Consider the following 13,970-nt stretch of genomic DNA (forward strand, 5'->3'; position numbering starts at 1 on the left):
TGTGGGTTTGCTCTCTGGATTGGCAAGATCTCTGGAGGACGGCATGGCAATCCACTCTAGTATTCCTGCCTAGAGAATTCCATGGACAGAGGTAGCCCAGAAGGCTACAGCCTATGAAGTCGAAAAGAGTCAGACATGACTGAAGCAACTTAGCACAGTACCTATACATAGATTACTGATGTTTGAAAAGAATAAGCCTTAAAGTTAAAAGTATAAAAGAAGAAGTAAAGACAAGCAGATTCAAGTTAAATGGAAAAGGAAAGAAAAATATTTTAGAAAACTAGGCTCAAAATTTATGGAAATCCTTTGTCAAAATTCTAGGAAACACTTTTAATTACTTATAAAATAAATGTAAAATCTAATAAGCATGATAATTTTAAAAATAAAAATTATACATTTAATTGAACCCTGATAGCTTTCAGTTCAGCTCAGTTCAGTCGCTCAGTCATGTCCGACTCTTTGAGACCCCATGAACTACTCCCTGTCCATCACCAACTCCCAGAGTTCACCCAAACTCATGTCTATTGAGTCAGTGATGCCATCCAACCATCTCATCCTCTTCTGTCTCCTTTTCCTCCTGCCCTTGATCTTTCCCAGCATCGGGGTCTTTTCAAATGAGTCAGCTTTTCGCATCAGGTGGCCAAAGTATCAGAGTTTCAGCTTCAACATCAGTCCTTCCAATGACTCAGGATTGATCTCCTTTAGGATGGACTGGTTGGATCTCCCTGCAGTCCAAGGGACTCTCAAGAGTCTTCTCCAACACCACAGTTCAAAAGCATCAGTTCTTCTGCACTCAGCTTTCTTTATAGTCCAATTCTCACATCCACACATGACTACTGGAAAAACTCTTATGGTCTTTTACAGATTGGGACCTGGGGGGACTGGAATCAAAAAGAAAGAGAGAGAAAGAGCAATATCCCCTGGGTCACATGGAAAGCCAATAAAGCCCATACACAGGACCTGTACCACTCACGAAGGCACAGGGCATCCTCTCAAGGAGGTCTTGAAAGCCAGGGCAAGAAAGTGAGCTCGGTAGGCCTCCACACTCCAAAGAACTTGCTGGAAACAAAAGAAGGACATGGGGGACCCAAGTCTCTAGTGGAACAAGGGCATTTTATTAGCAGAAATGCATGCTTCAGTAAAATGATTACTCAGCCATTAAAAAGAATGAAATTCCACCAGTTGCAATAAAATGGATAGTCTATTAAGTACAAGATTGCTGAAGAGAGTCACTGAAGGGAATCCAAGCAGGTGCTCTTTCCCATGATCTCAGTCCTGAGAACTGCGAAGCTCTACTCCTTCCTGTACTCCAGAAACTGATAAGGAACAGAGAGTCCTTGAGAAACGGCACACAAAGGAAGAAAATGCAACATATTGGATCCCTTAAAGTTGAATGTCCCCTGACAAAAAACCATAGCCTTGATTAGATGGGCTTTTGTTGGCAAAGTAATGTCTCTGCTTTTTAATATGCTGTCTAGGTTGGTAATAATTTTCCTTCCAAGGAGTAAGTGTCTTTTTATTTCATGGCTGCAATCACCATCAGCAGTGATTTTGGAGCCCAAAAAAATAAAGTCTTACACTGTTTCCACTGTTTCCCCATCTATTTGCCATGAAGTGATGGGACCGGATGCCATAATCTTAGTTTTCTGAATGTTGAGCTTTAAGCCAACTTTTTCACTCTCCTCTTTCACTTTCATCAAGAGGCTCTTCAGTTCTTCACTTTCTGCCATAAGGGTGGTGTCATCTGAGGTTATTGATATTTCTCCCAGCAATCTTGATTCCAGCTTGTGCTTCCTCCAGCCCAGCGTTTCTCATGATGTACTCTGCATAGAAGTTAAGTAAGCGGGGTGCCAATATACAACCTTGACATACTCCTTTTCCTATTTGGAACCAGTCTGTTGTTCCATGTCCAGTTCTAACTGTTGCTTCCTGACCTGCACTCTGATAGCTTTAGGAGATGCTAAACTGCTGAACAGGAATAAAAGTATTAAAGTAATAAAATATATGCTACTGCCTGCAGCGTGTTAGAGTCCTTGTTGCTTGACATTTTAACCTACCCTTGACATTGCCAGTTCTTTTAATTTTAGCCACTCTTATACGGGTATAGGGAACACTTGTTTTTATTTTAATTTGCCTTTTTCTGATGACTAATGATGTTAAGCAATTTTTCAGGTTTTGAGCTTTTATATCATCTTCTGTGAAGCATCTTTTCAAATGTTTTGCCTATTAGGCTCCTGCCTTTTGTTATTGCTTGACAGGAAGTGTCAAGTGTGTGAGTCCTTTATTGGAAATATGTATTACAAACATCGTCTCCCATGTTGTGAATTCCCTTTTCCCTTTCACAAGGGTGTGTTTTGTGAAGCAAAGCTTCCTAAATTTTTTTAAAAAAACTTTATTACTGAGGTTAAAAACAAGTAAATGAGATCTATTCTCTTAAATTTTTAAGCATACAGTGTTGTTCTGCTGCATGCACACTCAGTTGTGTCCGATTTCTTGTGACCTCATGAGCTATAACCCATGAGGCTCCTCTCTCCATGGGATTTTCCAGGCAAGACTACTGGAATGGGTTGCCATTTCCTCCTCTAGGGGATCTTCCCAACCTAGGTATCAAACTCACATCTCCTGGCAGGTGAATTCTTCATCACTTGTGCCACCTGGGAACAACACTGTTAACAATATGGATGATGGTATACAGCAGATGTCTAGATTTTGTACAACTAAGACTTCATTCTCATTGATTGGCAACATCCCACTATCCCCTCAACCCAGTTTGAGGCAACTAAAATTCTGCTCTCGGTTAGGAGGGTCACAACTTGAGATATCCTAAGTGGAATCATGCAGTGATGTGTCCTTTTGTGGCTGGCTTATTTTAATCAGCATAATGTCCTCAAGGTTCAACCATGTGGTAATATATGCAGGACTTCCTTCGTTTTTATGGCTGAACATTCCATTATATGTATATACCACATTTTCTTTATCCATTCATCCAGTGATGAACACTGAGTTTGTGTTGTGCTGCAATGAACATGAAAGTGCTAATACTTCTTTGAGACCTTGATTTCAATTCTTCTGGGAAATATATATAGAAGTAGGATTGCTGGGTCATACAGTAGTCCTATTTTTAATTTTTTGAGGGATCTCCAACAGTTTTGAACAATGGCTACAATATTTTGCATTCCCACCAACAATGTAATGGAGAAGGAAGTGGCAAACCACTCCAGTATTCTTGCTTGGGAAATCCCATGGACAGAGGAGCCTGGCAGGCTATAGTCCATGGAGTCACAAGAGTCGGACACGATTTAGCGACTAAACCACCACCACAACAATGTAAAATGATTCCAATTTCTCTGCATCCTTGTCAACGTTTGTTGGCTTATGGGTTTTTAAAATAATAGCCATTCTAATGGGTGATGCCTCATGTGGTTTTGATTCGCATTTCCCTGATGACGAGTGACCTGAACTATCTGTTCCTGCTATATCTATTCGTCATAATATGGCATTTTGGGAAAAGCATCTATTCAACTCTTTAGCCCATTTTAAAAGCAGTTTTTTGTTTTTTTGTGTGTTTTTTTTTTTATAGTAGGAGTAACTTATGTGTTTGGTTATTAATCCTTTATCTGATACTTGGTTTACAAATATGTTCCCCCTTTCCATAGATTGCTCATTGACGCTATTAAATGTTTCCCTTGCTATGCAGATGGTTTTAGTTTGATGGAGCCCTATTTGTCTATTTTTTGCTTTTGTTGCCTGTACTTTTGGTATTAATCCAAAAATTCATTGCTAAGACCAATGATATGAAACTTTCTCCCTATGTTTTCTTCTAGGATTTTTATAGTTTGGGATTACATTTAAGACTTTAATCCATTTTGAGTTTATTTTTGTGTCTTATATAAGTTTCAATTTCATTCTTATTTGTGTGGATATCCAGTTTTGCCAACACCATTTCCAACTGTGTATTCTTGGCACCTCTTTCAAAGATCATTTGACTATGTATGTGGGGATTGAATCCTGCACTATTTCATTTCATTGGTATCTGTCTTTGTAATAGTATCATGCTCTTTTAATTACAGTATTTAATTACTATTTGCAATGTATTTTAAAATCAGGAAGTTTGATACCTCCAGCTTTGTTCTCAAAATGTTTTGGCTACTGAGGGTCCTTTGTGGTTCCACATAAATTAATTTTTTATACTTCTGTGAAAATGCCATTATAATTTTGATAGACATTTCATTAAATTTGTAGATTTTTTAACTTTTTATTTTGTATTGGGTTACAGCTGATTAATTACAGATGAACATCAAAGGGGCTCAACCATACATATACATGTATCTATTCTCCCCCAGACTCTCCTCCCATCCAGGCTGCCACATAACATTGAGCAGAGTTCCCTGTGCTATACAGTAGGTCCTTGTTGGAAGTCTGTGAATCTGTTTCTCTTTTGTGAGTTCATTTGTATCACTTCTTTTTAGATTCCACATATAAGGAAGGTTATATGATATTTCTCCATCTCTGTCTGATTTACTTCACTCAGTATGACATTCTTTAGATCCATCCATGTTGCTGCAAATGGCATTCTTTCATTCTTTTTAAGGGATAATATAGGAACTGCTTCAATGTTTTTCATTTTGAGTATAAATTCAGTTCACTTCAGTCACTCAGTCATGTCCAACTCTTTGTGACCCCATGGACTGTAGCACACCAGGCCTCCCTATCCATCACCAACTTCCAGAATTTACTCAAACTCATGTCCCTTGACTTGGTGATGCCGTTCAACCATCTCATCCTCTGTTGTCCCCTTCTCCTCCCACCTTCAATCTTCCCCAGCATCAGGGTCTTTTCTAATGAGTCAGTTCTTCACATAAAGTGGCCAAAGTATTGCAGTTTCATTTTCAGCATCAGTCCTTCCAATGAATATTCAGGATTGATTTCCTTTAGGATGGACTGGTTGGATCTCCTTGCATTCCAAGAGACTCTCAAGCGTCTTCTTCAACACCACAGTTCAAAAGCATCAATTCTTTGGTGCTCAGCTTTCTTTATAGTCCAACCCTCACATCCATACATGACTACTGGAAAAACCATAGCTTTGACTAGATGGACATTTGTTGGCAAAGCAATGCCTCTTCTTTTTAATATGCTGTCTAGGTGGGTCACAATTTTCCTTCCAAGGAACAAGCATCTTCTAATTTCATGGCTGCCATCACCATCCACAGTGATTTTGGAGCCCCTCCCCACCCACCCCCAAAAAAAAAGTCTGTCACTGTTTCACCACTGGAGCAGTGGCTGTGTGGCATTGGAGTGACGCTAAGGAGATAACCCCCATCCAAGGGCAAAGGAGAAGAGCCAGCAAGATGATAGGAGGGGGGAAATTGTGTTTAGACTCAAACCCCATACCCACCAGAGACGCTCAAGGGCTCAAACAAACCTTGGGTGCATCAGGACCCACAGACCCCACAGAAACTGAGACAGAACTGTATTAGAGTATCTCCTGTGAAGGTATGGGTCAGCAGTAGACTGCCACCAGCACAGGGGCTCTGGGTCCAGCAGACCTGGGTATGGCGTAAGCCCTCTTGGAGGAGGTTGCCATTAACCCTACCATAGAGCCGCCAGAACTTACACAAGACTGGGAAAACAGACCTTGGAGGGCACAAACAGAATCTTGTGTGCACCAGGACACAGGAGAAAGGAGCAGAGACCCCACAAGAGACTGACCCAGACTTGTCCATGAGTGTCCAGGAGTCTCCAGCAGAGATGTGGGTTGGTGGTGGCCTGCTGCAGGGTTGGGGGCACTGAGTGTAGCAGTGTGTGCATGGGACCTTTTGAAGGCGGTCACCATTATCTTCATTACCTCCACCATAGTTTGGGCCAGGTAAATAACAGGAAGGAAACACAGCCCCACCCATCAACAGAAAATTGGATTAAAGATTTACTAAGCATGGAAAATCCCATGGATGGAGGAGCCTGGTAGGCTGCAGTCCATGGCGTCGCTACAAGTTGGACACGACTGAGCGACTTCACTTTCATTCTTCACTTTCATGCATTGGAGAAGGAAATGGCAACCCACTCCAGAATTCTTGCCTGGAGAATCCCAGGGACGGGGGAGCCTGGTGGGCTGCCGTCTATGGGGTCGCACAGAGTCGGACACGACTGAAGTGACTCAGCAGCAGAAGCAAGCATGGTCCCACCCATCAGATCAAAACCCAGTCTCCCCTTCAGTCAGTCTCTCCCATCAGGAAGCTTCCATAAGCCTCTTATCCTTCTTCATCACAGGGCAGACAGAAAACCACAATCACAGAAAACTAACCAATCTGGTCATATGGACCACAATCTTATCTAACTCAATGAAACTATGAGCAATGCTGTGTAGGGCCATCCAAGACAGACGGGTCATGGTGGAGAGTTCTGACAAAACGTGGTCCGCTGGAGAAGGGAATGGCAAACTACTTCAGTATTCTTACTTTTAGACCCCATGTACAGTATGAAAAGGCAAAAAGATGCACTGAAAGATGAACTTCCCAGGTCGGTAGGTGCCTAATATGCTACTGGAGATCAGTGGAGAAATAACTCCAGGAAGAATGAAGAGACGGAGCCAAAGAAAAAACAACACCCAGTTGTGGATGTGACTGCTGATGGAAGTGAAGTCCAATGCTGTAAAGAGCAACATTGCATAGGAACCTGGAGTGTTAGGTTCATGAATCAAGCCAAATTGGAAGTGGTCAAACAGAAGATGGCAAAAGTGAACATCAACACTTTAGGAATCAGTGAACTAAAATGGACTAGAATGGGTGAATTTAATTCAGATGACCGTTATACCTATGGCTGTGGGCAAGAAGCCCTTAGAAGAAATGAAGTAACCCTCATAGTCAACAAAAGAGTCCAAAATGAAGTACTTGGGTGCAATCTCAAAAACGACAGAATAATATCTGTTCGTTTCCAAGGCAAACCATTCAATATCACGATAATCCAAGTCTATGCCCCGACCAGCAATGCTGAAGAAGCTGGAGATGAACAGTTCTATGAAGACCTACAAGACCTTCTAGAACTAACACCCAAAAAAGATGTCCTTTTCCTTATAGAGGACTGGAATGCAAAAGTAGGAAGTCAAGAGTTACATAGAGTAACAGGCAAATTTGGCCTTGGAGTACAGAATGAAGCAGGGTAAAGGCTAATAGAGTTTTGCCAAGAGAACACACTGGTCATAGCAAACACTCTCTTCCAACAACACAAGAGAAGACTCTACACATGGACATCACCAGATGGTCAATATTGAAAACAGATTGATTATATTCTTTGCAGCCAAAGATGGAGAAACTCTATACAGTCAGCAAAAATAAGACCTGGAGTTGATGGTTGCTCAGATCATGACCTCCTTATTGCCAAATTCAGACCTAAATTGAAGAAAATAGGGAAAACCACTAGACCATTCAGGTATGATTTAAATCAAATCCCTTAAAATTATACAGTGGAAGTGAGAAATAGATTCATTAGATCTGATAGACAGATTGCCTGAAGAACTACGGACAGAGGTTCCTGACATTGTAGAGGAGGCAGGGATCAAGACCAATCCCAAGAAAAAGAAATGCAAAAAGGCAAAATGGCTGTCTGAGGAGGCCTTACAAATAGCTGTTAAAAGAAGAGGAGTAAAAGGCAAAGGAGAAAAGGAAAGATATACCCATTTGAATGTAGAGTTCCAAAGAATAGCAGGAGAGAGAAGAAAGTCTTCCTCAGTGATCAACACAAAGAAACAGAGGAAAACAATAGAATGGGAAAGACTAGAGATCTTTTCAAGAAAATTAGAGATACAAGGGGAAATTAGAGATACAAGGGGAACATTTCATGCAAAGATGGGCATAATAAAGGACAGAAATGGTATGGACCTAACAGAAGCATAAGAGATTAAGAAGAGATGGCAACAATACACAGAAGAACTGTACAAAAAAGATCTTCACGACCCAGATAATCACGATGGTGTGATCACTCACATAGAGCCAGACATCCTGGAATGTGAGGTCAAGCGGGCCTTAGAAAGCATCACTACAAACAAAGCTAGTGGAGGTGATAGAATCCCAGTTGAGCTATTTCAAATCCTGAAAGATGATGCTGTGAAAGTGCTGCACTCAATATGCCAGCAAATTTGGAAAACTCAGCAGCGGCCACAGGACTGGAAAAGATCAGTTTTCATTCCAATCCCAACGAAAGGCAATGCCAAAGAATGCTCAAACGACTGCACAATTGCACGCATCTCACACACTAGCCAAGTAATGCTCAAACTTCTCCAAGCCAGGCTCAACAGTACATGAACCATGAACTTCCAGATGTTCAAGCTGGATTTAGAATGGCAGAGGAACCAGAGACCAAATTGCCAACATCCACTAGATCACAGAAAAAGCAAGAGAGTTCCAGAAACACATCTATTTCTGCTTTATTGACTACGCCAAAGCCTTGGACTGTGTGGATCACAACAAACTGTGGGAAATTCTTCAAGAGATGGGAATACCAGACCACCTGACCTGCCTCTTGGGAAACCTGTATGCAGGTCAGGAAGCAACAGTTAGAAATGGACATGAAACAACAGACTGGTTTCAAATCAGGAAAGGTGTTGGGGGCCAGCATGAGGCACTCCGCCCGTGGCAAAGGTCATGAGGAAGGAGGCTCGACATACGCAAAGGCAGGATCGAGTCTCAGGAGTCCCCCTGGAAATCCTCGAGCATCTACCCCCATAACCAGAGCCTGCCTACTTTACTACTTTGTGCTCTCACCTACACCTCTGACTTTACGGGGGGCTGTCCCCCCCCCCCACCTCTTTCGGAGAAGGAGTTAACTTAGAGCTCCAGTTAATAAAAACTCCTGGGTGTGACAAGAGTGTTTTAACCTACAAACTCCTCTGAAGGTTCTCTAGCCTGCCTGACAGGCTTGTCCGGCCACATGTGATTGCTCACAACCTCCCAACCATGAGAGGCACGAGATGCTTTAAACCTTCTAAAAATAGGTTCCCTAGAAAAGTTAGAAAACCATTAGTATAAGTATAGTGGTTCCCCATCCTAAACCCTCCTCCCTCCTCCCTCCCCATACCATCCCTACATGTATACCTGTGGTGGATTCATTTTGATATTTGGCAAAACTAATACAATTTTGTAAAGTTTAAAAATAAAATAAAAAATAAAAATTAAAAAAAAAGGTACAAACTACTATGTATAAAAAAAAAAAGTATAGTGGGCTGATTAGAAATTGTATTGGTGAAGGGTTTTTCATTTGTTGAGCCAATGTTTGTTGCTAAGTCTCCACATCCCCTGCCCTTAGACACATTAATGAATATATAGAATAAATAAGTATTAACCTTTGATATTAATCATGTTAGACCTTAGGCTAAGTAAATTCTTTCCTTAATTAAAACCCACTACACCCTCCCCCTATAGGAATGTAACTTTATCTGGTACCTTCGGAAGGTAGAGTCTTTTTTAATAATCACCCCTGGAGAAATAAGTGTCCTGGTTGACTGACCGCTGTCACAAGGAGAGGGTCATAAATTGTCAGCAGGCCCCCTGGCCAGAAGATGATGTAACACCCCTAAGACCTCTGTATACATTTGTATGAAGCACCTGACTTTGATAAAAGTCAGGACTGCTGACCCCACATGACTTTTGCATAACATCTCAGTGTATAAAAGTAGACCATGGAAAATAAAGAATTGGGATCAGTTTCTCAAAATACTGGTCTCCCCATGTCACTCTCTCTCTCAAACTCTGGCTGAGTCTCCATCTGGAGCACAGAACCCACCAAGCTTACTAATTTTGCCTGGGCTTCTAAGATCCGACCAGGGGGGCCTCAGTGTCTCCTCTCCTTCAGGAGAACGGAAGGACGCCTGCGGCCTCCGTAAGTGGTGCAAACTTCTTGTCTTGAAGTTTTATTGGTCTCCCGCATAAACCAAGCTACTCAGCCTCTTTTCTCCACTGAATTTTCCTACTGAGCTATCGTCATTCTATTACTCTTTATATCTCTAATTAATATCTAATTGAAGCTATTGTATCCTGATGCTCGCCGACACCGTCCCCGCTTCGCACTCCCTGGATCAGCCGGGGCTGGACCTCGGCAGAAAGGAGTATGTTAAGGCTGTTATTGTCACCCTTCTTATTGGACTTCTATGCAGAGTACATCATGAGAAACGCTGGGCTGGATGAAGCACAAGCTGGAATCAAGACTGCCGGGAGAACTATCAATAACCTCAAATATGCAGATGACACCACCCTTGTGGTAAAAAGCAAAGAATTAAAAAGCCTCTTGATGAAAGTGAAAGAGGAGGTTGAAAAAATTGGCCTAAAACTCAACACTCAGAAAACTAAGATCATGACTTCTGGTCCCATCACTTCATGGCAAATAGAAGGGGAAACAATGGAAACAGCGAGTATAAATTAGCATGAGTTTCTCATATATATGGCTTTTACTCTGTTGTAAATTCCTTCTGTTCTTAATTGGTTGAAAGGATATATCATAAAAACGTTTTGAATTTGTCAAATCTTTTCCCTATATCTACTGAGACAATCTTGTCATTTTCATTCTTCATCTGGTTAATGTGGTGTGTGTTATCACATTGATTAATTTTCATATGTTGAACCATCCTTGCACTCCCATGATATCACTGCCATGGTGCATAATCCTTTCCATGCACTGTTGAATTTGGATTTGCTAGTATCTGTGGAGAACTTTTGCATTTATATTCATCACAGATATTAACTTGTAGTTTCCTTTTTCTGTGGAGTCCTTACCAATTTTGGTATCAGAGTAATGCTGGCCTCATAAAATGAGTTTGTGTTTTCACCTTTATACTTTTTGGAACAGTTTTAGAATATTGACTTTAATTCCTATTTAAATGTTTGGCAGAATTCACTAGTAAAACCAATCTGTCCTGGGCTTTTCTTTGTTGTGAAGGTTTTAATTACTGGTTCACTCTCCTTGCTAGGTTTTAATCTGCTCACTTTCTAGTTCTTCATGATTTAATCTTGACATGTTACATGTTTCCAGGAATGCGTTTATTTCTTTTTGGTTTTTCACTTTCTTAGCATACAAATGTTCATAGTAATCTTTAAGGAAGTATAAACTATAAAAAAATTAATTCTGTAGTATTTATAATGATACTACTTTTGGTTTTATTGTATTAGTCTTCTCCCTTTTTGTACTAGTTAGCCTAGCTAAAGGTTTGTTAATTTTTTCTTTCTTCAAAAAAAAAAAATGCTTATATCTGTTGATTTTTAAAATTGCTTTTCTAGTCTTCCTTTTCCTCATATCTGCTCTAACCTTTATTATTTCCTTCCTCCCACTTAATTTGGGTTTAGTTTATTTTCTTCATTCCTTGATGGTTGTCAAATTCAGTGGTTACTTGAGATCTTAAGACAGTAAAATGAATGAAAACTCCAAGACTCTATCTTATTAACAATAATTTTTTTCTGACATAAAAATATAACTATAAGCACATCTGACATCTTTACAGTATCAGTCTTCTTTTCATGTGGCAGTAAAACATCATCAAGATATAAGTTCTTCTTACAAAATCTCAAAATAAAACAAAAATTATGTGGTCATAAATGCTAGTGTGAAATCACTCCTTTGGTGTGGGTCAGGGAGGGTTGAGACATCATGAAACCAAGTTTTATTATTCAGTACTATAAAATCATCTACAATGGGGACCATATAAGAATATTATGAACAAAGCTTGGTTTGAAATTAACGATTTTAAGTGCTCCTTGTACAATGATCGAAAGGTACAATGCAGAATGGTTAATCCTGCTATACTCACCTGACACTGGGGAATGACTTGCTGTTAGTGCTGCTTTCTTCTGACACAGATCTGTAACATCGATAATGTTTATTTTTAAAAAGTGAGAAATTTTTAAAATCTTAATCAAGTGACTATTTGAATGAAGAATGTTCTTCAGAGAAATAGAGTGATTCACTAAATAAAATGTCTCCTTCCAGGGAAATAAGAGCAATAAAACAACTACCATCTCAATATTAGGAGAAACGCCACCAGCCATCTCGCTATGTTGACCTAATCTTCTCATTCTCATTTCACATTTACTCAAATATTTATGGTATAAGCCCACATATTTGCGGGCAGGCCCCTTGATTCTATGGTAATCCTAACTCTCACCCAAATTAAGCCAAAACCATAAAGTAGCAGTCCAAAATTTCAGCTTATTTTCTATACATTTCTATAGATCTCTTTCATCCTCTCATAACACATACTCATCTTCTCTTTATATCAATTCCAAGAAGGTAAAACTAAAGATAAATACCTCTGTGGGAAAATATGGAGAAGGCAATGGCGCCCCACTCCAATACTCTTGCCTGGAAAATCCCATGGACAGAGGAGCCTGGTAGGCTGCAGTCCATGAGGTCGCTAGAGTCGGACACGACTGAGTGATTTCACTTTCACTTTTCACTTTCATGCATTGGAGGAGGAAATGGCAACCCATTCCAGTATTCTTGCCTGGAGAATCCCAGGGACAGCAGAGCCCGGTGGGCTGCCGTCTATGGGGTCACACAGAGTCGGACACGACTGAAGCGACTTAGCAGCAGCAGCAGTGGGAAAATATAGTAAATTATGAATAAGGGGTTCAATAATGATGCTTAAATTGTTGTGTAATGGATTACAGATAATATGATAATGTCATTTATTAATTCGGTGTACCCAGGAGTTTATGATAAATTGGAAAGCTATTATCTCACATTTTATACAGTTACAGAGAATAATTTTAAGGACATAAAGATTAAACCCTTTGCTCAAGGTATCATAGTTATCAAGATATGCAATATTTAGGAGTTGAAGCCAGGTTTTCTGAGATTAAACATAATTTTCTCCCCATTTCATGACGCTTCCTCCTGTCTAACCTGATTAACATGAACTACACATGTAATTTCTAGTTGAGAAATGACTTGCCCAATCAGCAATATAAAGAATTAGGAAAATAAATATTATGCAGGCATATTCATAGATCTTATCTCTAGTGGAGTGGGGTATTTTAATGAAGTTATTTACCACTGGTCTGAGGCTCTATATGTTTAAAATTTATTTTTAAATGCAGTGTTATTATTTATTCTCATGATTCTCTCATGTACAATATGACCATATAGACAGAGTCAGGATTAAGAGCTTGCCTGGTGGCTCAGATGGTAAAGAATCCACCTGCAATGCAGAAGACATGGGTGAGGAAGACACCCTGGAGAAGGAATAATAAACCCATCCAGTATTCTTGCCTGGAGAATTCCATGGACAGAGGAGCCTGTGGTCTACAGTCCATAGGGTCGCAAAGAGTCAGAAACAACTGAGCGGAAACTATCATATTGGATTAAGAGGCTGAATAAATCTCCACCATACCCTCGGCACCCATCCTCCTCAAGTAATCCTGCTGGTAAAATGTAGTAAAACCAGAAAAAAATATGAAGGACACCAAGCCAGTTTGAAATGTATCTGTGTGCCTCTCCTCATATCGCTTTACCTATAGTCTTAGCATATTCTAGATGAACCATGAATACTTTTTTCTTGACTTATTTATTTGATAAGAATAAAACATATATACCTTTCACTTTCAAGTTCTCCTTTGTAGCACAGCTCTCTTATTTTATCCTGCTTTATTATAAGAGCAGCAGCAATGATGAACACAGGTATAGAAATGTAGAAAACGAGTTGAAGTCTGTGTTTTGGATGACCAAGAGATCTTTCCTTCAAAAAACTTTTACCTCGAATGGAAAATATCATTTCAAACTGTGTCAGAGATTTTATTAACCAAATGAAATGGTGCAAAGCTATCATTACCAACCATATTCCCAAACACTAAACAATTCATTCATATAGACTGTGAATATAATAAAATCTGAAAACCTAAACTAATATATTAAATGAGCTTTACGGATGTTTCTGTGTTTTCAAACTTCTACCATATGGTGATTTCCTTGACTGAAGGCATTGTTCTTTCATG

The 13,970-nt window shown here is 39.9% G+C and overlaps 1 protein-coding gene across 1 annotated transcript in view; it reads right to left on the reverse strand.

The window, feature by feature from the left end:
• The window catches only part of LOC129644378 (disintegrin and metalloproteinase domain-containing protein 5-like), a 166,720-nt gene that overhangs the window by 23,397 nt on the left and 129,353 nt on the right, over positions 1 to 13,970 (reverse strand). The window contains exons 19-20 of the mRNA XM_055570041.1: positions 13,572 to 13,731; positions 11,789 to 11,839 (exon numbers count right to left, since the gene is read on the reverse strand). Of these exons, the coding sequence (XP_055426016.1) occupies positions 11,789 to 11,839; positions 13,572 to 13,731 (211 nt within the window). The remainder of the gene's footprint in view (positions 1 to 11,788; positions 11,840 to 13,571; positions 13,732 to 13,970) is intronic.

Source organism: Bubalus kerabau, chromosome 2 (genome assembly GCF_029407905.1).
Source record: "Bubalus kerabau isolate K-KA32 ecotype Philippines breed swamp buffalo chromosome 2, PCC_UOA_SB_1v2, whole genome shotgun sequence".
Taxonomy (NCBI): domain Eukaryota; kingdom Metazoa; phylum Chordata; class Mammalia; order Artiodactyla; family Bovidae; genus Bubalus; species Bubalus kerabau.